Source organism: Bombina bombina, chromosome 2 (genome assembly GCF_027579735.1).
Source record: "Bombina bombina isolate aBomBom1 chromosome 2, aBomBom1.pri, whole genome shotgun sequence".
Lineage (NCBI taxonomy): Eukaryota > Metazoa > Chordata > Amphibia > Anura > Bombinatoridae > Bombina > Bombina bombina.
The window spans coordinates 372,260,191-372,288,005 of NC_069500.1; the positions used below are offsets into that span (position 1 = coordinate 372,260,191).

The following is a 27,815-nucleotide window of genomic DNA, read 5'->3' on the forward strand; positions in this document are numbered from 1 at the left end:
TGAATATAATTAGAAACAAATTCTCTCACATTAACAGGAATATCCTGAACATTAGAAGTTGAAGGAACAGGTAATGGACTACTACTAATGGAAATATTGTCTGCTTTTGATAGTTTATCATGACAACTAACACAAACTACAGCCGGAGGAACAGTTACCCACAAATTTACAACAAATGCACTTAGCTTTGGTAGAACCGACATCAGGCAGCAGCATTCCAGAAGTAGATTCTGATACAGGGTCAGATTGAGACATCTTGCAATATGTAATAGAAAAAAACAACATATAAAGCAAAATTATCAAATTCCTTAAATGACAGTTTCAGGAATGGGAAAAAAATGCAAACAGAATAAGCCTCTGGAAACCAGAAGCAAAAAAGAAACAAGACTTAAATAATGTAAAAAAAACTGGCGCCAAGTATGACGCCCAATTGACACATTTTTTGGCGCCAAAAAAGTCTGCATCAAACACGAGCGTCATAGATGATGCAACTACGTGAAAACTCTCGGCGCCAACTAAGACGCCAGAAATGACGACATAACGTCAACAAACTTAATTCTCGCGCCAAAAAAGTCTCGCGCCAAAAATGACGCAATAAATTAACGGATTTTTTGCTCCCGCGAGCCTAACAGCCAGCAATTTAGAAGAAAAGTCAATTTGAAAAAAAAATTTCAGGTAAGAAATCTTTATTCATATGCATTTCCCAAAATGAAACTGACAGTCTGTAAGAAGGAAATATACTGATTGACCTGAATCATGGCAAATATAAGTATAAAACATATATTTAGAACTTTACATATAAAGTGCCAAACCATAGCTGAGAGTGTCATAATTAAAATAAGACATACTTACCAAAAGACACTCATCTACATATAGCAGATAGCCAAACCAGTACTGAAACGAGAATCAGCAGAGGTAATGGTATATAAGAGTATATTGTCGATCTGAGGTAGGAGATGAATCTCTACGACCAAAAACAGAGAACCTATGAAATAGATCCCCGTTAGGATGACCATTGCATTCAATAGGCAATACTCCCTTCACATCCCTCTGTCATTCACTGCACTCTGAGAGGAAAACCGGGCTTCAGCATGCTGCAAAGCGCATATCAACGTAGAAATCTAGCACAAACTTACTTCACCACCTCCATAGGAGGCAAAGTTTGTAAAACTGAATTGTGGGTGTGGTGGGGGGTGTATTTATAGGCATTTTGAGGTTTGGGAAACTTTGCGCCTCCTGGTAGGAATGTATATCCCATACGTCACTAGCTCATGGACTCTTGCTAATTACATGAAAGAAATAAGAAATTGGCTAGCTTAAGAGCCTTAATTCAGTACTGGATCTGCTCCAAAGGAGACTCTACCAAAATGGAATCGTAAAAGGCATAGAGCCCATAAGATGCCACACTTGACACAGTATCATACCAAACTTCCATGTAAGCCCCATCTTAGTATATTTATCCAGAAAAGAACAGATATCCCCTCTAGGAATAATATTTCTCAAAGCCAGAGTAAAAATGCCCTACTACTTAAGGCACCGTGCACCCTAATGTTTTCTGTCACTTCTCCCTTTTTCTGTCTTTATAAAGATATTGAATGGAGACAAACTCTGACCTCTCCCATTCCTGTGAAAAATCTAACACGGCCTGGAACAGGAACAGCTTCCACATAAGAATCCTAGTATCTAGAAAATTTACTAGATTCTTAGGGTTAAGAACGACATACGTATAAGAGTCGCCCCAAATTAGCCAAAACCTCCTTACCATACACGAAGGTGTTCATCTTATGCTGAAGAGTATCCTTCAGATTTAAGCTTGAAGGAATTATACTGTACGAATGATATATAACACTCATAAGCTACTAGCTACTGCACTGCATCAGACCAAAGAGGGAAGCAATATTATATAGCATAAATGAAGCAGAAACCTTACTATCTGAAAATATAAATATCCTCTTGCACTTTCCCTGAAGAAAAAGAAAGGCAGATAAAGTTTAGGATATTGCAAGAATACCTGAGCTGCAAAATCTGCAGGCAAATACACTCCAGGAGATTGAGAGGAACCGCAGGGCACTGCATGTGACGCCATGAAGGCTTGGGACATTTAAGGAGAAAGCTGTGGCATTGCCTAAACAGCCTAACCCTGGGAGACATGAGGCTCAATCAAATTTTATTTCTAAGTCTTAAAATTAGTTACTTTGACTCCTCTGATACTATTCTGAATCTCAGAGGAGAACAAAACATGTCCCAATAGAAACAAGCCGTTGTTTCCATGAACAATACATTGGATCTTAGGCTGGATTAGTCAAAATGCCAAAATAGAATTATAACCACTAAACTACAGTGGCAATAAACATATATCCTACTAGGGAAAAATGTACAGTACACAGAAGGAATTCAATGAACGTTTCATTCAGAAAAACGTACAATAACATTATATATAAATCCTTATAGTAATACACAGAACGATACAAAGAACGTGTCCCAGAAAAAACGTTTATTCAAAAAGGCAAACAATATCAACTATCGTGAGCAATTATCAGAGGCAAGGAAGCTTCAAGACAATGTCTCTAAAAATTCAGAGGCATACTAATAAGAGAAAAACTCCAAGTCATAAAAAGGGGCGTGTTCATATGATCGGCCCATGTAGAGCTAAAATGGCGCTTATTCGCCGCAGGAAAAAGAAGGGGGTGGGAACCAAAGCCAGCACAGAGAAAAAAAATGTGCCTAACAGACACAAAACCAACGAGTCAAAAAAACAATTTATGTAAGAACTTACCTGATAAATTAATTTTTCATATTGGCAAGAGTCCATGAGCTAGTGACGTATGGGATATACAATCCTACCAGGAGGGGCAAAGTTTCCCAAACCTCAAAATGCCTATAAATACACCCACACCACACCCACAATTCAGTTTAACGAATAGCCAAGAAGTGGGGTGATAAAGAAAGGAGTAGAAAGCATCAAAGGAAATGTGGAAATAATTGTGCTTTATACAAAAAATCATAACCACCATAAAAAGGGTGGGCCTCATGGACTCTTGCTAATATGAAAGAAATGAATTTATCAGGTAAGTTCTTACATAAATTATGTTTTCTTTCATGTAATTAGCAAGAGTCCATGAGCTAGTGACGTATGGGATAGCAATACCCAAGATGTGGATCTCCACTCAAGAGTCACTAGAAAGGGAGGGAATAAAATAAAAACAGCCATTTTCCGCTGAAAAAAAAATTAATCCACAACCCAAAAAATAAGTTTAATTTTCATAATCGAAAGAAAAAAACTTAAATCAAAAGCAGAAGAATTAAACTGAAACAGCTGCCTGAAGAACTTTTCTACCAAAAACAGCTTCTGAAGAAGCAAATACATCAAAACGATAGAATTTAGTAAATGTATGCAAAGAGGACCAAGTGGCTGCTTTGCAAATCTGATCGACTGAAGCTTCATTCTTAAAAGCCCATGAAGTGGAGACTGATCTAATAGAATGAGCTGCAATTCTCTGAGGCGGGGCCTGACCCGACTCCAAATAAGCTTGATGAATCAAAAGTTTCAACTAAGAAGCCAAGGAAATAGCAGAAGCCTTCTGACCTTTCCTAGGACCAGAAAATAAAACAAATAGACAAAGTCTTCCTGAAATCTTTAGTAGCTTCCACATAATATTTCAAAGCTCTTACCACATCCAAAGAATGTAAGGATCTTTCCAAAGAATTCTTAGGATTAGGACACAAGGAAGGGACAACAATTTCTCTAATAATGTTGTTAGAATTCACAACCTTAGGTAAAAATTGAAAAGAAGTCCGCAAAACTGCCTTATCCTGATAAAATCAGAAAAGGAGACTCACATGAAAGAGCAGATAGCTCAGAAACTCTTCTAGCAGAAGAGTTGGCCAAAAGGAACAACACTTTCCAAGAAAGTAGTTTAATGTCCAAAGAATGCATAGGTTCAAATGGAGAAGCCTGTAAAGCTTTCAGAACCAAATTAAGACTCCAAGGAGGAGAAATTGATTTAATAACAGGCTTAATACGAACTAAAGCCTGTACAAAACAGTGTATATCAGGAAGTATAGCAATCTTTCTGTGAAATATAACAGAAAGAGCGGAGATTTGTCCTTTCAAGGAACTTGCAGACAAACCCTTATCCAAACCATCCTGAAGAAACTGTAAAATTCTAGGAATTCTAAAAGAATGCCAGGAGAATTTATGAGAAGAACACCATGAAATGTAAGTCTTCCAAACTCTATAATAAATCTTTCTAGAGAGACAGATTTACGAGCTTGTAACATAGTATTAATCACTGAGTCAGAAAAACCTCTATGACTTAGTACTAAGCGTTCAATTTCCATGCCTTCAAATTTAATTATTTGAGATCCTGATGGAAAAACGGACCTTGAGATAGTAGGTCTGGCAGTAACGGAAGTGGCCAAGGCGGGCAACTGGACATCTGAACCACATCCGCATACCAAAACCTGTGTGGCCATGCTGGAGCCACCAGCTACACAAATGATTGTTCCATGATGATTTTGGAGATCACTCTTGGGAGAACTAGAGGCGGGAAGATGTAAGCAGGATGATAACACCAAGGAAGTGTCAGCGCATCCACTGCTTCCGCCTGAACATCCCTGGACCTGGACAGGTATCTGGGAAGTTTCTTGTTTAGATGAGAGGCCATGAGATCTATCTCTGGAAGCCACCACATCTGAACAATCTGAGAAAACACATCTGGATGGAGAGACCACTCCCCTGGATGTAAAGTCTGGCGGCTGAGATAATCCGCCTCCCAATTGTCTACACCTGGTATATGCACCGCAGAGATTAGACAGGAGCTGGATTCCGCCCAAGTAAGTATCCAAGATACTTCTTTCATAGCTTGGGGACTGAGTCCCACCCTGATGATTGACATATGCCACTGTTGTGATATTGTTTGTCTGAAAACAAATGAACGGTTCTCTCTTCAACAGAGGACAAAACTGAAGAGCTCTGAGAATTGCACAGAGTTCTAAAATATTTATTGGTAATCTCGCCTCTTGAGATTTCCAAACCCCTTGTGCTGTCAGAGATCCCCAAACAGCTCCCCAACCTGAAAGACTTGCATCTGTTGTGATCACAGTCCAGGTTGGCCGAACAAAAGAAGCCCCTTGAACTAAACGATGGTGATCTATCCACCATGTCAGAGAGTGTGGTACATTGGGATTTAAGGATATTAATTGTGATATCTTTGTATAATCCCTGCACCATTGATTCAGCATACAAAGCTGTAGAGGTCTCATGTGAAAACGAGCAAAGGGGATTGCGTCCGATGCTGCAGTCATGAGACCTAAAACTTCCATGCACATAGCCACTGAAGGGAATGACTGAGACTGAAGGTGCCAGAAGGCTGCAACCAATTTTAAACATCTCTTGTCTGTTAGAGAGAGAGTCATGGACACTGAATCTATCTGGAAGCCTAAAAAGGTGACCTTTGTCTGAGGAATCAAGAAACTTTTTGGTAAATTGATCCTCCAACCATGTTTCCGAAGAAACACCACTAGTTGATTTGTGTGAGATTCTGCAGTACGTAAAGACTGAGCTAGTACCAAGATATCGTCCAAATAAGGAAACACCGCAATACCCTGTTCTGATTACAGAGAGTAGGGCACCCAGAACCTTTGAAAAGATTCTTGGAGCTGTTGCTAGGCCAAATGGAAGAGCAACAAATTGGTAATGCTTGTCTAGAAAAGAGACTCTCAGAAACTGATAAGGTTCTGGATGAATCGGAATATGAAGGTATGCAAGTCTATTGTGGACATATAATGTCCTTGCTGAACAAAAGGCAGAATAGTCCTTATAGTCACCATCTTGAAAGTTGGTACTCTTACATAATGATTCAAAATTTTCAGATCCAGAACTGGTCTGAATAAATTTTCTTTCTTTGGTACAATGAATAGGTTTGAATAAAACCCCAAACCTTGTTCCTGAAGAGGAACTGGCATGATTACCCCTGAAGACTCCAGGTCTGAAACACACTTGAGGAAAGCCTGAGCTTTTACTGAATTTGCTGGGATACGCGAGAGAAAAAAAAAAAATTCTCACAGGAGATCTTACTCTGAATTCTATTCGATACCCTTGAGAGACAATGCTCTGAATCCATTGATTTTGGACAGATTTTATCCAAATATCCTTGAAAAACCTTAATCTGCCCCCTACCAGCTGAGCTGGAATGAGGGTCGCACCTTCATGCGGACTTAGGGGCTGACTGGTTTCCTAAATGACTTGGATTTATTCCAATTTGAGGAAGGCTTCCAATTGGAAGCAGATTCCTTGGGGGGAGGATTGAGTTTTTGTTTCTTATTCTGACGAAAGGAACGAAAACGGTTAGAAGCCTTAGATTTACCCTTAGGTTTTTTATCCTGAGGCAGAAAAACTCCCTTTCCCCCAGTGACAGTTGAAATAATAGAATCCAACTGAGAACCAAATAAATTATTACCTTGGAAAGAAAGAGATAGTTATCTAGATTTAGATGTCATGTCAACATTCCAAGATTTAAGCCACAAAGCTCTTCTAGCTAATATAGCTAAAGACATGGATCTAACATCAATTTTGATAATATCAAAAATGGCATAACAAATAAAATGATTAGCATATTGCAGTAAGCGAATGATGCTAGATAAGTCAGTATCCAATTCCTGTTGCGCTAAATTCTCCAACCAGAAAGTTGATGCAGCTGCAACATCAGCCAAAGAAATTGCAGGTCTAAGAAGATGACCTGAATATAAATAGGCCTTCCTTAGATCGGATTCAAGCTTCCTATCTAAAGGATCCTTAAAGGAAATACTATCTTCCATAGGAATAGTGGTACGTTTAGCAAGAGTAGAAATAGCCCCATCAACTTTGGGGATTTTTTCCCAAAACTCTATAGATTTTTCTGGTAAAGGATACAATTTTTTAAACCTTGAAGAAAGAAAAAAATTAGCACCTGGCTTATTCCATTCCTTAGAAATCATATCAGAAATAGCCTCAGGAATAGGAAAAACCCCTGGGGAAACCACATGAGGTTTAAAAACAGTATTTAAACGTTTATTAGACTGAACGTCAATAGGACTGGTTACCTCAATATCCAAAGTAATTAACACTTCTTTTAATAAAGAACGCATATACTCTATTTTAAATAAATAAGTAGATTTGTCAGTGTCAATGTCTGAGGAAGGATCTTCTGTATCAGATAGATCCTCATCAGAAGATAAATTATTATATTGTTGGTCATTTGAAATTTCATCAACTAAATGAGAAGTTTTAAAAGACTTTTTACGTTTATAAGAAGGTGGAAATGCAGACAAAGCCTTCATAATAGAATGAGAAACAAATTCTTTAAAATTTACAGGTATATCATGCACATTAGAAGTTGAAGGAACTGCAACTGGCAATGTACTATTACTGATGGATACACTATCTGCATGTAAAAGTTTATCATGACCATTATTACAAATGACATTCGGCGAAATAATTTCAACAATTTTACAACTTAGCTTTGGTAGAACCGATGTCAGGCGGCAATGTTCCTGCAGAAACTTCTGAGGCAGGATCAGATTGAGACATCTTGCAAAATGTAAGAGAAAAAACAACATATAAAGCAAAATTATCTATTTCCTTATATGACAGTTTCAGGAAAGGGAAAAAATGCAAATAGCATAGGCCTCTGATAGAGAAAAAAGCAAGAGGCAAACGTCAAGGGGGTATTGAAATAATGATAAAGTTTGGCGCCAAGAATGACGCGCAACATAAAGTAAACTTTTTTGGCGCCAAAAATAACCGGAAATGACACTCGCGTCACTAATGACGCAACCGTGTGAAAGGTCTCTGCGTCAAGTATGATGCCGGAAATGATGAATTTGCGTCAGACTTATTTTTCCGCACCAAAAATATTTTCGCGCCAAGAATGACGCAATAAAGTTTAGCATTTGACGCACCTGCGGGCCTAATGCCGCCCGCAATTTGCAAGAAGTAGTCAATTGAAAAAAGACTAAACCCCAGGTAAGAAAAAGATTTCTTTAAAAGATGTTTATATTTCCCAATTATGACAGTCTGCATAATGTAATACATGAACCTAACTCATGGCAAATATAATTACAATACTTATATTAAGAACTTTATATAAATGCATAAAGTGCCAAACCATAGCTGAGGTGTCTTAAGAAATAAAAAAAACATACTTCCCAAAAGACACCCATCCACATATAGCAGATAGCCAAACCAGTACTGAAACAGTTATCAGTAGAGGTAATGGTAAATTGAGAGTATATAGTCGATCTGAAAAGGGAGGTAGGAGATGAATCTCTACGACCGATAACAGAGAACCTATGAAATAGACCCCCGTTAGGGAAATCATCTTATTCAATAAGTGATACTACCTTCATGTCCCTCTGACATTCGCTGTACTCTGAGAGGAATCAGGCTTCAACAATGCTGAGAAGCGCATATCAATGTAGAAATCTTAGCACAAACTTACTTCACCACCTCCATAGGAGGCAAAGTTTGTAAAACTGAATTGTGGGTGTGGTGAGGGGTGCATTTATAGGCATTTTGAGGTTTGGGAAACTTTGCCCCTCCTGGTAGGAATGTATATCCCATACGTCACTAGCTCATGCGGCAGCATGAAGAAGGCTTTTCTTTCATGTAATTGGCAAAACACTGTCTGCGCTATGAAGCCCCAACTCACACAAAAACATGAAAAGTTGAAAAATAAAGTTAAACATAAAACGCTGCGCTTCTCTAGAGGAACACTCAGCCCCGTAGGAAGAACGCCACTAACAAATCTTTTGCTCTCCTAACAAGTCCCGCCATAGCTAACACACACAAAACAGTCTCGTTCCACAGACTGAGAAACAAAGCATGAACAGTGTATTTCAATTTCTGCTAAGGCACAAAGCTACCCACAAAAAATAAAAGGTAAATAGAACTATGAGCCCTCAATTAGAGCGTTAACCCTTCCATGTTGTAAAGGGGATTAACTCCTAAGTCTCCAAGTCACAGCAATATAGTGTCTGCCACTGCCTTAACATCCTAACTAAGGATATATTGTCCCTTAACTGCAGAGGATCCTCAACCCTTTCAGTGCCAGCCTCCTAGCCCCAGAAGATAAAAAAGGCACTTACCTGCATTCCAGTCGCCCAGCAGTCAGACGACCTCACAAAGTATGAGAGGATGGATCTCCTCACAGAGACATGTGGAAAAAAGAAAGACAGAGTAAAACTCAAGCTTTCTATACCAGGGCAGCAACCTGTTAGGAAAACTCAGCAAATCCCACTTTACAAGTTCCTAACTGCTTTAAAGCCACCACAGCCCTGCTGAAGAGACTAACGTGGAGTACAGCTATACCCAAACTGTGATGGAAGGCCAGAGCAATCTTGCCCAGGCTTCAAAATAAAAATAAAAATCTTGATATTAGAATCTTAATCAGGACACCTAATTACTTCACCTCCTCCTTGCACTAGAGGCAAAGAGAATGACTGTGGATTATGGGTAAGGGAAGTGACATATATAGCAGCTTGTGCTGTGGTACTCTTTGCCTCCTCCTGCTGGCCCGGGGTGATATTTCCACTAGTAATTGATGATTCCGTGGACTCACCATATCTTAGAAAAGAAAAAAACTCCCATCCCATCTCAAAGAGTACTACCCTCCATAAGAGACTACTCCAAAATCTTTTAACACTTCTCTGCCAACCTCCTGTGACGAAAGGCAAAAAATTACTGGGGTTATGAGGAAGTGGGGGAGGTATTTAAGCCTTTGGCTGGGGTGTCTTTGCCTCCTTCTGGTGGCCAGGTTCAGTATTTCCCACAAGTAAGGAATGCAGCTGTGGACTCTTCCCATATTAAGAGGAAATCCTCATTATTGAGATATATACATATCGGATCCAAAGTAAAAAGGAACATTGACACAATTTAACAATATTTAAATATGTATCTAGCAAAATGCAATATAGAGATTCAAGATATATACACATTACTCCCGATTTGAGCCTAAAAACAAACAAAAAAACACCACATCAAAATGTAAATAAGTTCCATATCAACATACTCCCTAAATTAACAATTGTGTGTTCTAGACATGTAACAATGAATTTAATCAATACAGAGTTCCTTCCAAAACAGCTGACTTGAAAAAACAAAATTTATGCTTACCTGATAAATTTCTTTCTTTTGCGATGCACCGAGTCCACAGATTTATCCTAACTTGTGGGATATTGTCCTTCCTGACAGGAAGTAGCAAAGAGCACCACAGCAGAGCTGTCTATATAGCTCCCCCCTTAACTCCACCCCCAAGTCACTCGACCGAAGGCCAAGGAAGAAAAGGAGAAACTATAAGGTGCAGAGGTGACTGAAGTTTACATTAAAAAAAATACTGTCTTAGACAGGGCGGGCCGTGGACTCGGTACATCGCAAAACAAAGAAATTTATCAGGTAAGCATAAATTTTGTTTTCTTTTGCAAGATGTACTGAGTCCACAGATTCATCCGTTACTTGTGGGATACCAATACCAAAGCTTTAGGACACGGATGAAGGGAGGGACAAGACAGGAACCTAAACGGAAGGCACCACTGCTTGCAAAACCTTTCTCCCAAAAATAGCCTCCGAAGAAGCAAAAGTTTCAAATTTGTAAAATTTTGAAAAGGTATGAAGCGACGACCAAGCCTTACAAATCTGTTCAACAGAAGCATCATTTTTAAAAGCCCATGTGGAAGCTACCGCTCTAGTAGAATGAGCTGTAATCCTTTCAGGAGGCTGCTGTCCAGCAGTCTCATAAGCCAAACGGATGATGCTTTTCAGCCAAAAGGAAAGAGAAGTCGCAGTAGCCTTTTGACCCCTAGGCTTTCCAGAATAGACAACAAACAAAGAAGATGTTTGACGAAAATCTTTGGTTGCCTGCAAATAAAATTTCAAAGCACGAACCACGTCCAAGTTGTGCAACAGACGTTTCTTCTTACAAGAAGGATTAGGACACAGAGAAGGAACAACAACTTCTTGATTGATATTCCTGTTAGTAACAACCTTAGGTAGGAACCCAGGCTTGGTACGCAAAACCACCTTATCAGAATGGAACACCAGATAAGGAGAGTCACATTGTAATGCAGATAGTTCAGAAACTCTGAGCTGAAGAGATAGCAACTAGGAACAAAACTTTCCAAGATAAAAACTAAATTTAGACTCCATGGCGGAGCAATAGGTTTAAACACAGGCTTAATTCCAACTAAAGCCTGACAAAAAGCCAGAATGTCTGGAACATCTGCCAGACGCTTGTGCAACAAAATAGACAGAGCAGATTTAGGGAACTAGCTGATAATCCTTTCTCCAATCCCTCTTGGAGAAAAGACAAAATCCTAGGAATCCTGATTTTACTCCAGGAGAAGCCTTTGGATTCGCACCAAAAAAAGATATTTACGCCATATCTTATGATAAATTTTCCTGGTAACAGGCTTTCGAGCCTGAATCAAGGTATTTATGACTGACTCAGAGAAACCCCGCTTTGATAGAATCAAGCATTCAATCTCCAAGCAGTCAGTTGCAGAGAAATAAGATTTGGATGCTTGAATGGACCTTGAATCAGAAGGTCCTGTCTCAATGGCAGAGACCATGGTGAAAGGGATGACATGTCCACCAGGTCTGCATATCAAGTCCTGCGTGGCCACACAGGCGCTATCAAAATCACCGATGCTCTCTCCTGTTTGATTCTGGCAATCAGACGTGGAAGGAGAAAGGTGGAAACACATAAGCCAGGTTGAACGACCAGGGTACTGCTAGAGCATCTATCAGTACAGCCTGAGGATCCCTTGACCTGGAGCCGTAACGAGAAAGTTTGGCATTATGACGAGACGCCATCAGATCCAACTCTGGTGTGCCCATAGCCGAACCAGCTGAGCAAACACCTCCGGCTGGAGTTCCCACTCCCCCGGATGAAAAGTCTGACGACTTAGAAAATCTGCCTCCCAGTTCTCTACACCTGGTATATAGATCACTGACAGATGGCAAGAGTGGGCCTCTGCCCATTGGATTATCCTTCAGACCTCTATCATCGCTAAGGAACTCTTTGTTCCGCCCTGATGATCGATATAAGCCACAGTTGTGATGTTGTCCGACTGAAACCTGATGAATCTGGCCGAAGCCAGCTGAGGCCATGCCTGGAGAGCATTGAATATCGCTCTTAATTCCAGAATATTTATCGGTAGGAGAGCCTGCTCCCGAGTCCAAAAACCCTGAGCTTTCAGGGAATTCCAGACTGCACCCCAGCCCAGAAGACTGGCGTCCATCGTCAATATAACCCATTCTGGCCTACGGAAACACATTCCCTGGGACAGATGATCCTGTGACAACCACCAAAGAAGAGAGTCTCTGGTCTCTTGATCCAGATTTATCTGAGGAGATAAATCCACATAATACCCATTCCACTGATTGAGCAGGCATAGTTGCAGTGGTCTGAGATGCAAGCGAGCAAACGGAACTATGTCCATTGCCGCTACCATTAGTCCGATTACCTCCATACACTGAGCCACTGACGGCCGAGGAATGGAATGAAGAGCTCGGCAGGTGGACAAAATCTTTGATTTCCTGACCTCCGTCAGAAATATTTTCATGTCCACCAAGTCTATCAGAGTCCCTAGAAATGAAACTCTTGTGAGGGGGGAAAGAACTCTTTTACGTTCACTTTCCACCAGTGAGATCTTAGAAAGGCCAACACTAAGTCTGTGTGAGACTTGGCTAGTTGGAAGGATGACGCTTGAATTAGAATGTTGTCTAGATAAGGCGCCACTGCTATGCCCCGTGGCCTTAGAACCGTCAGAAGGGACCCTAGCACCTTCGTGAAGATTTGTGGCGCCGTGGCCAACCCGAAAGGAAGAGCCACAAACTGATAAATGCTTGTCCAGAAAGGCGAAGTTGAGGAACTGGTGATCTTTGTGGATAGGAATGTGTAGATACGCATCCTTTAAGTCCACGGTGGTCATATATTGACCCTCCTGGATCAATGGTAAGATAGTCCGAATGGTCTCCATCTTGAAAGATGGAACTCTTAGGAATTGGTTTAGGATCTTGAGATCCAGAATTGGTCTGAAGGTTCCCTCCTTTTTGGGAACTATAAACAGATTGGAGTAGAACCCCTGCCCCTGTTCTGCTTTTGGAACTGGGCAGATCACTCCCATGGTAAAAAGGTCTTCTACACAGCGTAAGAACGCCTCTCTTTTTGTCGGGTTTACAGACAATTGAGAAAGATGGAACCTCCCCCTTGGAGGGGAATCCTTGAAATCTAGAAGGTATCCCTGGGTTACAATTTCTACTGCCCAGGAATCCTGAACGTCTCTTGCCCAGGCCTGAGCAAAGAGAGAGAGAGTCTACCCCCTACTAGATCCGGTCCCGGATAGGAGGCTACCCCTTCATGCTGACTTAGTGGCAGCAGCAGGCTTTTTGGCCTGTTTACCCTTGTTCCAAGCCTGATTAGGTCTCCAGGTTGGCTTGGATTGAGTTAAGTTCCCCTCTTGCTTTGCAGCAGGGGAAGAGGTAGAGGGACCACTCTTGAAGTTTCGAAAGGGACGAAAATGATTTTGTTTGGTCCTTGTCTTATTTGACAACCTGAGGGAGGGTATGACCCTTCCTTCCAGTAATGTCTGAAATGATCTCTTTCAATGCAGGCCGAATAGGGTCTTACCTTTGAAAGGGATGGACAAAAGCTTAGATTTAGATGACACATCAGCTGACCAGGACTTAAGCCATAACGCTCTACGCAAAACCTGAATTCTTAGCCGCTAATTTAGCAAGATGAAAAGCGGCGTCTGTAATAAAAGAATTAGTCAACTTAACAGGCCTTAATTCTGTCCAAAATATCATCTAGTGGGGTTTCCATCTGAAGAGCCACTTCTAGAGCCTCAAACCAAAAGGCAGCTGCAGTGGTTACAGGAACAATGCATGCTATAGGTTGAAGAAGAAAACCTTGATGAACAAAAATTTGTAGGATCAATGAAAGCACAACTGTCTTCAATAGGTAAGGTTGTACGCTTAGCCAGGGTAGAAATAGCTCCCTCCACCTTAGGGACCGTCTGCCATGAGTCCTTTATGGTGTCAGAAATGGGAAACAATTTCTTAAAAACAGGAGGGGGAGAGAACGGAATACCTGGTTTATCCCACTCCTTAGTAACAATGTCCGAAATCCTCTTAGGGACCGGAAACACATCAGTGTAAACAGGAACCTCTAAATATTTGTCCATTTTACACAATTTCTCTGGAACTACAATAGGGTCACAATCATCCAGAGTAGCTAAAACCTCCCTGAGCAATAAGCGGAGGTGCTCTAGCTTTAATTTAAAAATGCCGTCATATCTGAATCTGTCTGAGAGAACATCTTTCCTGAATCAGAAATCTCTCCCTCAGACAGCAATCCTTCAGCCCTACCTCAGAACATTGTGAGGGAATATCGGATATGGCTACTAAAGATTCAGAAGGCTCAGCATTTGTTCTTAACCCAGAGCTACTGCGCTTCCCTTGCAACCCAGGCAGCTTAGATAAAACCTGTGTGAGGGTAGTATTCATAACTGAAGCCATATCTTGCAAGGTGAAAGAATTAGACGCACGTTATCGGTTGTGACACTTGGGGAAATCTAGATGGCAAAAACTGATTTCCTTCTGTCTGAGAATCATCTAATGCCAAACGTTTATAAGTCAAAATATGCTGTTTGCAATTTATAGACATATCAGTACAAGTGGGACACATTCTAAGAGGGGGTTCCACAATGGCTTCTAAACAAATTTTACAATGAGTTTCCTCAGTGTCAAATAAAGTGTTTTCCTTGCTTGCTTTATTACTAGTCTGTTAAACATGTCTAAGGAAAAAAAACACAATTTGCACAAACGGTAATGTGCCTTTAAGAGAAAAAAAGGCATACACAAACTGCAAAACGGGTTAAAATTGCTTAAATTTTTCTGAAATTTTAACAGTGTACCCACTAAGCTTTAGAAGGATTGCACCACAAGTAAAAAAGCAATAGACCCCCAAATGAAAAAAACGGATTGATAAGTGTCTAAAACCAGATAAAAACCCCTAAAGCACCTTGCCACAGCTCTGCTGTAGCCCTTCCTGCCCTTAGGAAGCGATAATATGGGGTTTAAAGCTTCAATTAGTCCCTCAGAAGACTATCAGGACCTCAGGAGAAGTTGCTTGCTGCTTGTAAATGTAGGCCCCGCCCACCTCACTCGATGTTGCTTGGGCATACACAAAACAAACCCTGCCTGAAAGCCATGTGGGTTATAAACAACCCCAAAGAACCCTCAAGCAAATGTCCCATAAAATGTTACTCCCAGGCACAAAAACGTTTGTCCCAAATTCACATAAACTGAGTGCCCACAAAAAATTAACCCTTTATGCAAGCTAGTAAAAACCTCTGATAACACTAGGATTACTGCTTACCCTTCCCCTAATGGGGACACTGTCAGCCTTTCTGAGTTAACACAGTCTCTGCAGAAAATATGACTGAACATACCTCATTGCAGTATAGCAAGAAACCGTTCCTCACACTGAAGTTTTCCTGTACTCCTCAGCTTCTGTGGGAACAGCAGTGGACCTTAGTTACAAATGCTAAGATCATAATCCTCCAGGCAGAAATCTTCATCTATGTCCTGCCTGAGAGTAAATAGTATAACACCGGTACCATTTAAAAATAAAAATTTTATTATTGATTGAAGATAAAATAAAACTAACAGTTTAACACCTCTTCTCTTTACTCTTCCTGCTTAGAGCCAGCAAAGAGAATGACTGGGGGTGGAGTTAAGGGGGGAGCTATATAGACAGCTCTGCTGTGGTGCTCTCTTTGCTACTTCCTGTCAGGAAGGACAATATCCCACAAGTTAGGATGAATCCGTGGACTCGGTACATCATGCAAAAGAAAAGGTGATTTAGATATTACAAAAATAAACTGTAATTATGCCGATATAGGTAAAGAGAAAATAACTTTTCCATTTAAGGTCAAGTTTTTTTTTTTAGGATGACAACCCTAACAATCTGGTGAAAATAGATGATAAAGTACAATGCTTACACATCACATACATATGCACAGACTCAGGATATTAAAGAAACACCTCACTTAAACAGGCAATTATTAAGATCATAGAAACCTATAGAACAGTGGGTTCATCACTGTCAGTCACTGTCTATCCTGTCTTAAAAGCTCACCTGTAAACATAGGGCCCGCGTTGCTGTAACCTTGGCTTTTCTCCTAAAAGGACTTCTTTGTGATTTACAACTTCGAAAATATAGATGGACATGAAAAAAGGGACAGGCAGATCTCGCCACATTTCAAAAGCAAAGCCACTGGAAGGATCAATTCGGACATTCTGCAAACAAAAATAACAAGTTTTAAACAAATCCTCTAAGATTTGTGTGACTGTTCAAAGCAGTCATTATCCTCCACTCTGACCTGTCACAGAATTACAAATGCTAACCTATGATGAGAGGATGCAGGGATAATAAATACACTTATTACTTTACTTACTGAGCTGCATAAAATCATTATGGTAAATGAAAGTTTTAAATTTAAAAAAAAAAATTATGCTTACCTGATAAATTTCTTTCTTTCTGGATATGGAGAGACCAAGACGTCATTCCAATTACTAGTGGGAATATCACTCCTGGCCAGCAGGAGGAGACAAAGAGCACCACAGAAAAGCTGTTAGTGTCACACCCCTACCCATAATTCCCAGTCATTCGACCGAAGGGGAATGGAAAAAGGAAAAACAATGGTGTAGAGGTGCCTGAGGTTTAGTAAAAATTTACTGTCTAAGAAATTTATCAGGTAAGCATACATTTTCTTTTCTTTCCTAAGACATGGAGAGTCAACAACGTCATTCCAATTACTAGTGGGAACCAATACCCAAGCTAGAGGACACTGAATGTATAGGGAGGGAGAACAGACAGGCAGACCTAAACAGAAGGCACCACCACTTGAAGAACCTTTCTCCCAAAAGAGGCCTAAGCCGAGGCAAAAGTATGCAGAGAGGACCAAGTTGCCGCCTTGCAAATCTCTTCCATAGAAGCTTAATTTTTGAAATCCCAAGAAGAGGAGACATCCCTAGAGGAATGAGCTGCAATTCTCTCAGGAGGCTGCTGTCCAGCAGTCTCGTAAGCAAAACAAAGTCTACTTCTCAACCAGAGAAAAAGAAGTAGCAGTAGCCTTTTGACCCTTACACTTTCCCGAGAAAGAAACAAACAGGGCAGAAGATTAGCGAAAGTCACCTGTAGGTAGAATTTTAGAGCATGCACAACATCCAAGTTGTGCAATAGACGTTCCTTATGAGAAGGAATAGGACAGAGAGAGGAACAACAATTTCCTGACTAATATTTTTTATCTGAAACCACCTTAGGAAGAAAACCCAATTTAGTACAAAGAACCGCCTTATCTGGATTAGGGCTGCACGATTAATAGCATATGCCATTTAAAACCGCGATTAATTGCCGTGATTTTGAAACCACGAGGAGTCGCGATTTTTTCCTACATAAAAAATTCCTTTAGAAGTGACTGTAATGCATTCATTTATTTGTGATTTCTTGCAAACCAGCTCCATCTAGTGGTTACTTTTAGCACACATTTGTAAAATGTCTCTTACTTTCACTTTCTGTTCTGAGAAGCAGCCGATCAATCTAGAAATCTAAAAGCAGAGCCCATGCACGAATGAAGAGCAGAGAAAGCTGCTTACTTATATTTCCCCCTAGGGACGTCTGCAGTCTGAAACTTAGGGTATGTAAACATTATGGAACCTTCCACACAATCTCCGGCTCTCTGAGAAATGGCTTACATACATAGCAGATGCAGTTAACCCCACGGCTCCCAAAAAGGCTAAAACTGCAGTCCCCTCTGCCATTAGTTGCTTGGTTAACTTAACTGCATCTACAATGTATTTTATATCAGCAAGGCACAGCATTTCTGAAAGGAGCAGCCCCCCACCCCTACTGCTATATGCCTGTAATGGATTCCTGGACAGGAGCAGGGCTCATTTTCAGTCAAATTAAAATGTTTAAAAAAGAAGTCTGCTTCATTTGTTAATCATACCACTGTCCACAGTTAGAATGACTGTCCAAGAAAACATGCTCCAAGAGTGTATTGGACATTGAGTAACATGTACATTAAGATTATGTAGTGTTAAATAAACTTTATAATGCAAAATGAAGGTGTTAGTCATCTATAAGAAAATCTATAACAAAATCGCGATTAAATCGCAATTGCAGGGGGGGGGGGTTGTTTTTAAAAAAAAAAAGCATTTTTTTTTTGCCCATATCACCCAGCCCTAATCTGGATGAAAGATAAGGTATGGAGAATCACACTGCAAAGCAGAGAGTTCCGAAACCAATCATAGCAGAAGAAATAGCAATATGAAACAAAACCTTCCAAGATAATAACTTAATATCTATGGAATGCATTGGCTCAAACGGAGCCTGCTGCAAAACTAAGAACAAGGTTAAGGCTCCAAGGGGGAGCAACAGGTTTAAACACATGCCTGATTCTGACCAGAAAGAGATTAAACATCTGGCACATCTGCCAGACACTTATGTAAAAGAGTAGATAATGCAGATATCTGACCTTTCAGAGAACTGATTGACAACCCTTTCTCCAGACCTTCCTGGAGAGAAAAAAAAAAAATTCTAGGATTCCTGACCCTACTCCAAGAGTAGCCCTTAGATTCACACCAATAAAAAAGGTATTTACGCCATAACTTATGGTAAATTTTTCAAGTAACAGACTTTCGAGCCTGGATCATAGTCTCAATGACTGACTCAGAAAATCCATGATTAGACAGAACTAAGCGTTCAATCTCCAAGCAGTCAGCTTCAGAGAAAAAAGATATTTGGATGAAGGAATGGACCCTGAGTTAGAAGGTCCTTCCTCGCAGGCAACCTCCAAGGTGGGAAAAAAAAAAAAAAAAAAAAAAAAAAAAAAAAAACACATTGTCACTAAGTCTGCATACCAAATTCTGTAAGGCCATGTAGGAGCTATTAGAATTACCGATGCTCGCTCCTGTTTGATATGAGCAATAACTAGTGGAAGGGGCGCAAACGGAGGAAACAGGTATGCTAGACCGAAATCCCAAGGAACCGGCAACCATCTATCAGAGTGGCCCGAGGATCTCTTGACTTTAAACCGTACCTTGGAAGCTTGGAGTTTCGCCGAGATGTCATTAGATCCAACTCCAACACCCCCCCCCATTTGAGGGTTAACCTGGAGAAAAATCACCAAATGGAGAGTCCACTCCCCGGGATAAAAAGTCTGTCTGCTCAGGAAATCTGCCTCCCAGTTGTCCACTCCTGGAATGTGGATGGCAGATAGAAGACAGTCACCTCCTTCATGGCCAAGGAACTCAGAGTTCCTCCCTGGTGGTTGATGTAAGCCACTGAGGTGATGTCTGATTGAAACCTGATAAACTGGACTAAGGACAATTGAGGCCAAGTCATCAGAGCATTGTAAATCGCTCTCAACTCCAAGATGTTTATAGGGAGAGCAGACTCCTCCCAAGTCTATAGTCCCTGCACCTTTAACGAGTCCAGGCTGTCTCCGTTCCATTGTCTGTGCATGCATAATTGCAGAGCTCTCAAATGGAATCGAGGAAAGGGAATGATGTCCATGAAAGCAACCATCAGACCAATTACCTCCATACATTGAGCCACTGAAGGCCGAACAGTAGACTATAGAGAGGCAAGAATATTGGATTTTGTGACCTCCATCAGAAAACATTTTCATAGATAGGAAATCTATGATGGTCCCTAAGAAAACCACACTTGTTTCTATGGATGGAAAGTGAATCTGGAGAAGAGTTCCCTTGTTCCAGCCACAAGAAAAAAAAAAACAAAGACAACAAGATCTCTGTATGACAGTTGCTTGTTGAAAAAATGGCACCTGAACCAATATATCGGCCAGTTAGGGCCGCTGCAATACCCCGACACTTGACCACTGCCAAGAGAGCCCCCAGAACCTTTGAGAAAATTCTGGGAGCTGTGGCAAGGCAAAAAATGGAAGAGCCACAAACTGAAAGTGATTGTCTAGGAAGGCGAATCTCATGAATTTGTGATGATCCCTGTGGATGGGAACATGAAGATACACATCCTTCAGGTCTATGGTCGTCATGAACTGACCCTCTTGGACCAAAGGAAGAGGGTCAAAATGGAAACGAATGGTTTCCATTTTGAAGGACGGTACCCTAAGAAATTTGTTGGGACACTTCAGATCTAAAATGGGTCGTAAAGTTCCCTCTTTTTTGGGAGCCACAAACAGATTTGAGTAAAATCCTAGACCCAGAGGAACTGGGACAATCACTCCCAGGGAGAAAAGGTCCTGAACGCAGTTCAATAATGCCTTTTTTTACCTGGTCTGCAGATAATTGAGAGGTGGAATCTGCCCCTGGGAGGGCAAGATTTGAATTCTATTTTGTAACCCTGAGATACTATATCCACAGCCTAAGGGACATCCACGCTTGACAAAACTGGGAAACTCTGCCCCCCACTTGATCCGATCCCAGACTGGGGACAGACCCTTCATGCTGGCTTTGAACAAGGGGAAGCAATCTAAGAAACCCTCAGCTGAGTCTAAGACTGATTGGGTTTCCAAGAAGACTTGGAGTGCTCCTACTTGGAAGGAGAGGAAGACTTTTGAAGTTAGAAAAGGAACGAAAATTACTTTGACGTCCTTTAGGTCTGTTCTTGTCTTGCGGTAGAAAAGCCCCTTTCCCACCCAAAATATCAGAAATTATTTCTGCTAGACCAGGTCCAAACAAGGCTTTACCCTTGTAAGGAAGCGCCAGAAGCTTTGACTTTGTGGTTAAAATCTTGGTCAGCTGATGTTAACTCAAAGCCCTGCGGGTTAAGACAGTGAAGCCAGACATCTTGGCTCCCAGTCTAATAATTAGCATGTTAGCATCAGAAATAAAGAAATAGGCAAGTTTGATAGCCTTAATCCTATCTTGGATCTCATCTAACAGTCTCTACTAAAATTGATTCAGACAAGGCATTGCACCAATAAGATGCAGCACTTACAACTGTGACAATACAAACTGCAGGTTGCCATTGAAGACCCCGATGAACAAACATCTTTTTCAAATAAGCTTCCAGCTTCTTGTCCATGGGATCCTTAAAGGAGCAGTTATTCTCTATAGGAATCATAGTTCTTAGCCAGAGTAGAAATAGCCCTTTCTACTTTAGGCACTGTGCGTCATGAGTCAGCAACAGGAAATATCTTTTTTATATATGGGAGACGGGGAGAAAGGAATCCCTCGCTTCTCCCATTCCTGTGAAATAATCTGTCACACGATCTGGAACAGGAAACATAGTATATATTAAGTTTACTAGACTTCTTACTGTTGACGACAGAAGTATCAGAGTTGTCCAAAGTAGCCAATACCTCCTTTAGTAGTACACAAAGGTGTTCAAGCTAAAATCTGAGGTTTACTTCTTCAGTATCAGAAAAAGTAATACTGTCCAAATCTGAGATTTCACCCTCAGAGGCTACCGGCGTATGCTCCTCAAACTTATGAGGGCGGGCAACCTGCAAATCAGTAGGTGGAACAGAAACCTTACTATCTGAATGTCTAATTTTCCTCTTGCGCTTTCCCAGCATAGGAAAAGCAGATAATGCCGTAGATACTTAAGAAAATATATGTGCAGCAAAATCTAAAGGCAAATAAACTCCTCCTGGAGGCTGAGAGGAACTGCAGGGCACTGTATGTGACGCCATAGAGTCTTGGGACGTTTGAGGAGAAAGCTGTGGCATTGCCTGAACAGCATCATCCTGAGAGACATTGGGCTCAGAGGGCAACAATGTATCTTTAAAATTGAAGTGTTCTAGCTAAGCATGCAGCACAGAATTGCATAGGCAAAAAAAAATTGCGCCTCTAGGCATAACAATCATTTGTCAAAAATCATAGTCTTGGTCCATGTTCATAATACTAAATAAAAAATTCCCCAAATAGTAGAATTTTTTTTAAATACACTGTCACTTTAAGAATTTTGAATACCATAATTTGGCTGCCAGAAGTCTCTAAAACGATAGTATAGTAGATCGACACTGAAATTCAATGACACCGTTGCGCTCAGTAAATATCCGACAGCAGAGAGAAGTCACATGACTGGCAGAGAGAGGAAAGTATGAAGCAAATAAAAGGCGCGCGTTTCCCTCTGCTTACAACATAAGATGCAAGTAGCTGCAGCTGGTTTCAAACTCAGTCAACCTGTTCTAGCTAAGCAAGCAAAGAAAACCAACTGCCAAATTTTAAGTTTATACATAAATCCCTGTAAAAAAAACATAAGCCACACACATACTAATAAAGTATTTCAACAAAATGAGCCCAAAGAGGAAAAACGTCCCAATAAAGGGAAGATTATCCCCAAAGCTCATCATACATAATATGCCTGCCCACTGCCAAAGAAAATCCTGTATAAAAGGATTTTAATAATGTCCCCATCTACTGTATATGACATTCTTCTGAAGTGCAAGTCTCCAAGACCTAGAAGACAAAAGGACTTGCCTGCAGTCTAGCTGTCCGGCAGGAAGACAGCTCACAAGGCTTGAAAGGACATATACTCCTTACAGAGACCTGTAGAAAAAGAAAGAACAGAGTAACCAACTCTGGCTTTCTGTACCATGGGCAGCAATGTGTTAGGAAGTTGTGAGGTAGTCCTTGCTTTTGTTTCCTAACTGCTTAAAAGCCCCCACTACTCTACTGAAGAGATTGACGTGGACTCTGCTAAACCCAAATCATTGCTTGTAGGGAAAAGTACCCGAAAAAGGAATTAATTTCTTCAGACACCAAACTTCACCTCCTCCATTGACAGAGGCAAAGAGAATGACTGGGGATTATGGGTAGGGGAGTAACACTTAACAGCTTTGCTGTGGTGCTCTTTCCCTCCTGCTGGCCAGGAGTGATATTCCCACTAGTAATAGAATGACCTCGTGAACTCTCCATATCTTAGGAAAGAAAAACTAAATTTATGCTTACCTGATAAATTACTTTCTTTCATTCGGTTGAAGGTATAGGAAGAGAAAAAGGAAAGACTAAAAGGTGCAGAGGTGACTGAAGTTTACAAAAAATATAAAGAAAAACTGTCTTAAAAAGAACAAGGTGGGCCGTGGACTCGTCATATCGTAAAAGAAAGAAATTTATCAGGTAAGCATAAATTTAGTTTTCTTTTACAAAGATATGACAAGTCCACGGATTTCATCCTTACTTGTGGGAAACAAATACCAAAGCAATAGGACGTGGATGAAAGGGAGGGACAAGACAGGAACCTAAACGGAAGGCACCACTGCTTGAAGAACCTTTCTCCCAAAGATAGCCTCAGAAGAAGCAAAAAGTATCAAATTTGGAAAAATTGTGAAGGGACGACCAAGTCGCAGCCTTACAAATCTGTTCCACAGATGCATCATTTTAAAAAGCCATGTGGAAGCCACAGCCCTAGTAGAATCAGCCGTAATTCTTTCAGGAGACTGCTGTCCAATATGCCAGGCGGATGATACTTCTCAGCCAAAAAGAAAGAGGTAGCCATAGCTTTCTGACCCCTACGCTTTCCAGGATAAACAATGAATAATGAAGATGATTGACGGAAATCCTTAGTTGCCTGTAAGTAAAACTTTAAGGCACGGACCACGTCCAAGTTATGTAACAGACGCTCCTTCTTAGAAGGATTAGGACACAAGGAAGGAACAACAATTTCCTGATTAATATTCTTATTCGAAAAAACAATCTTATGAAGGAACTCCGGTTTGGTACGTAAAACCACCTTATCAGAATGAAATATGAGATGAGGCGAATCACACTGTAATGCTGAAAGCTCAGAAACTCTTCGAGCAGAAGAAATAGCAACCAAAAACAGAACTTTCCAAGATAATAGTTTAATATCTATGGAATGCATAGGTTCAAACGGAACCCCTTGCAGAACTCTAAGAACTAAATTCAAACTCCAGGGAGGAGTAATATGCCTAAATACAGGCTTAATTCTAGATAGAGACTGGCAAATGCACCAGATGTTCAGTCTTTTTGTCAAACGTTTGTGAAACAGAATTGACAAATCTGAAATTTGCCCCTTCAAGAAGGATTGGAGAAAGGGTTATCAGCAAGTTCCTTAAAGAAAAGACAAAATCCTAACTTTACTCCATGAGTAACCCGTGGATTCACACTAATAAAGATATTTACGCCATATCTTATGATAGATCTTTCCAATGACAGGCTTTCTAGGCTGTATAAAAGTATTGATAACTGAATCGGAGAATCCTCGCTTCGATAAAATCAAGCATTCAATTTCCACGCAGTCAGTCGCAGAGAAATTAGATTTGGATGTTGGAAAGGACCTTGAACGAGAAGGTCCTGTCTCAACGGAAGCTTCCACGGTGGCAGAGAGGACATGTCCACTAGATCCGCATACCAAGTCCTGCATGGCCACGCAGGCGCTATCAGGATCACTGAAGCTCTCTCCTGTTTTATTCAAGCAATCACGCGTGGGAGGAGAGGAAACAGCGGAAACACATAAGCTAGGCTGAACAACCAAGGTACTGCCAAGGCATCTATCAGTTCTGCCTGAGAATACCTTGACCGGGATCCGTATTTTGGAAGCTTGGCATTCTGACAAGATGCCATCAAATCCAATTCCGGTCTGCCCCATCTGAGAATCAATGGGGCAAATACCTCCGGGTGAAGTTCCCACTCCCCCGGATGAAAAGTCTGTCTACTTAGAAAATCTGCTTCCCAGTTCTCTACCCGAGATGTAGATCGCTGACAGATGACAAGAGTGGGCCTCTGCCCAACTGATTATCTTGGATACTTCTATCATCGCTAAGGAACTCCTTGTTCCCCCCTGGAGATTGACATATGCCACAGTCGTTATGTTGTCCGACTGGAATCTGATGAATTTGGCCGAAGCCAACTGAGGCCACGCCTGAAGCGCATTGAATATTGCTCTCAGTTCCAGAATATTGATTGGAAGTAGAGACTCCACCCGAGTCCAAACACCCTAAGCCTTCAGGGAGTTCCAAACTGCACCCCAGCCCAGAAGGCTGGCATCTGTTGTCACTATCACCCACAAGGGTCTGCGGAAAAAAGTCCCCTGGCACAGATAATCTGGCGACAACCACCAAAGAAGAGTTTCTGGTCTCTTGATCCAGAATTATCTTTGGAGATAAATCCGCATAATCCCCATTCCACTGACCGAGCATGCACAGTTGCAGTGGTCTGAGATGAAAGCGAGCAAACTGAACGATGTCCATTGCTGCTACTATTAATCCGATTACCTCCATACACTGAGCCACTGATGGCCGAGGAATGGACAGAAGTGCTTGGCAAGTATTCAAAATCTTTGATTTTCTGACCTCCGTCAGAAATACTTTCATGGCTACCGAGTCTATCAGAGTTCCCAAGAAAGGAACCCTTGTCTGTGGAACAAGTGAACTCTTCTCTATGTTCACCTTCCATCTGTGAGTTCTCAGAAAAGACAACACTGTGTCCGTGTGAGATTTTGTCAGATGATATGTTGATGCCTGAATCAGAATATCATCCAGATAAGGCGCCACCACTATCCCTTGAGGTCTGAGAACCGCCAAAAGAGACCCTAGAACCTTTGTGAAGATTCTGGGTGATGTGGCCAACCCGAAAGGAACTAATGTTTGTCCAAGAAGGCAAACCTTAGAAACCGATGATTATGATCTTTGTGGATTGGAATATGAAGGTAAGCATCCTTCAAATCCACGGTAGTCATATATTGACCCTCCTGGATCATTGGCAAAATCGTTCGAATTGTCTCCATCTTGAATGATGGAACACTTAGAAATTTGTTTAGACACTTGAGGTCCAAAATGGGTCTGAACGTTCCCTCTTTTTTGGGGACCACAAAAAGGTTTGAGTAAAACACCTGTCCCAATTTTGGAACAGGACAGATTACTCCCATAGTAAAGTTCTTTACACAGCGTAAGAACGCCTCTCTCTTTATCTGGTTTGCAGATAATTTTGAAAGATGAAATCTCCCTCTTGGGAGAAAATCCTTGAATTCCAATTGATAACCGTGGGTCACTATTTCTAGTGCCCAGGAATCCTGAACATCTCTTGCCCAAGCCTGAGCAAAGAAAGAAAGTCTGCCCCCTACTAGATCCGGTCCCGGATCGGGGGCCACCCCTTCATGCTGTGCTTTGTGGAAGAAGCGGGGGGGTCCTCCTTTAAAGTTCCAAAAGGAACGAAAATTATTCTGTTTACCCCTCATTTTAACCCACCTATCCCGAAGTAGGGCATGGCCCTTACCTCCTGTAATATCAGAAATGGTCTCCTTCAATTCTGGCCCAAAAAGGGTCTTGCCTTTAAAGGGAATAGCTAAAAGCTTATGTTTTAACGACACATCAGCAGACCAAAATTTGAGCCACAATGCTCTACATGCTAAAAAATAGCAAATCCTGCATTTTTTGCCACTAATTTAGCAATTTGAAAAGCGGCATCAGTAATAAAAAGAATTAGCTAGCTTAAGAGCCTTAATTCTATCTAGAATGTCCTCTAATGGAGTCTCAACCTTAAGAGACTCTTCTAGAGCCTCAAACCAAAAAGCTGCTGCAGTAGTTACTGGAACAATGCAAGCCGTAGGTTGTAAAAGAAATCCCTGATTAACAAATAATTTCTTTAGTAGACCCTCTAAATTCTTATCCATAGGATCCTTGAAAGCACAACTATCCTCAATGGGTATAGTAGTACGCTTAGCTAGGGAAGATATAGCTCCCTCTACCTTAGGGACCGTTTGCCATGAGTTCCGAATGGTATCTGATATAGGAAACATTTTCTTAAAATTAGGAGAGGGAGAAAACGGTATACCTGGTCTATCCCATTTCTTACTAATAATTTCCGAAATTCTCTAAGGAACCGGAAAAACATCAGTAAGTAGGAACTTCCAAATATTTATCCATTTTACACAATTTCTCTGGAGGAATCACAATAGGATAACAATCATCCAGAGTCGCTAAAACCTCCCTAAGTAACAGGCGGAGGTGTTCAAGCTTAAATTTAAATGACATAGCATCCGAATCTGTCTGAGGCAAAACATTCCCTGAATCAGAAATTTCACCCTCAGACAGCAATTCCCTGATCCACAACTCAGAGCACTGTGAGGGAACATCGGAAATAGCTAATAAAGCATCAGAGGATTCAGTATTTACATTAATACTTGACCTACTGCGTTTACCCTGCAACACTGGTAATTTAGACAATACCTCTGTAAGGGTAGTTGACATAACTGCAGCCATCTCCTGCAGAGTAAAGGAATTAGACGCACTAGAAGTACTAGGCGTCGCTTGTGTGGGCATAAAAGTGTGTGACACGTGGGGAGAATTGGATGGCATATCCTGATTCTCTTCAGACTGAGAATCATCCCTAGGCACACTTACTTTATTTAAAATATGCTTTTTACATTGTAAAGCCCTTTCAGTACAAAAGTTACACAATGTTAGAGGGGGTTGCACAATAGCTTCTAGACACATAGAACAATGAGAAACCTCAATGTCACACATGTTGAACAGACAAGTAATACCACAAAAGTCGTTTAAACACTTATTTATAGCATAAAATAAACATTAGAAAAAACGTGTACTGTGCCTTTAAGAAAAGAAAAAGTGAACAATTTTTCCAAAATGCACAAAAAAACGTTAAATTATTCCCAAATTTAACTTAATATCGTTGGTTAATCCAAAAACTACTGCACCCAGAAGCAAGGGCAGAAATAAGGCTTTAGAAGTACTTATATCAACATGTAGTCAAAAGATAGATAAAAATACACTCTGCACCTCGCTCTGCTGTGGCGCCTACC

At 40.9% G+C, this 27,815-nt stretch overlaps 1 protein-coding gene across 3 annotated transcripts in view; it reads right to left on the reverse strand.

The window, feature by feature from the left end:
* Nucleotides 1–27,815, reverse strand: part of SCARB1 (scavenger receptor class B member 1) — a 629,187-nt gene that overhangs the window by 380,824 nt on the left and 220,548 nt on the right. For all 3 annotated transcript variants that reach the window (XM_053701843.1, XM_053701842.1, XM_053701841.1), the window contains exon 2: nt 16,182–16,342. In XM_053701843.1, the coding sequence (XP_053557818.1) occupies nt 16,182–16,342 (161 nt within the window). The remainder of the gene's footprint in view (nt 1–16,181; nt 16,343–27,815) is intronic.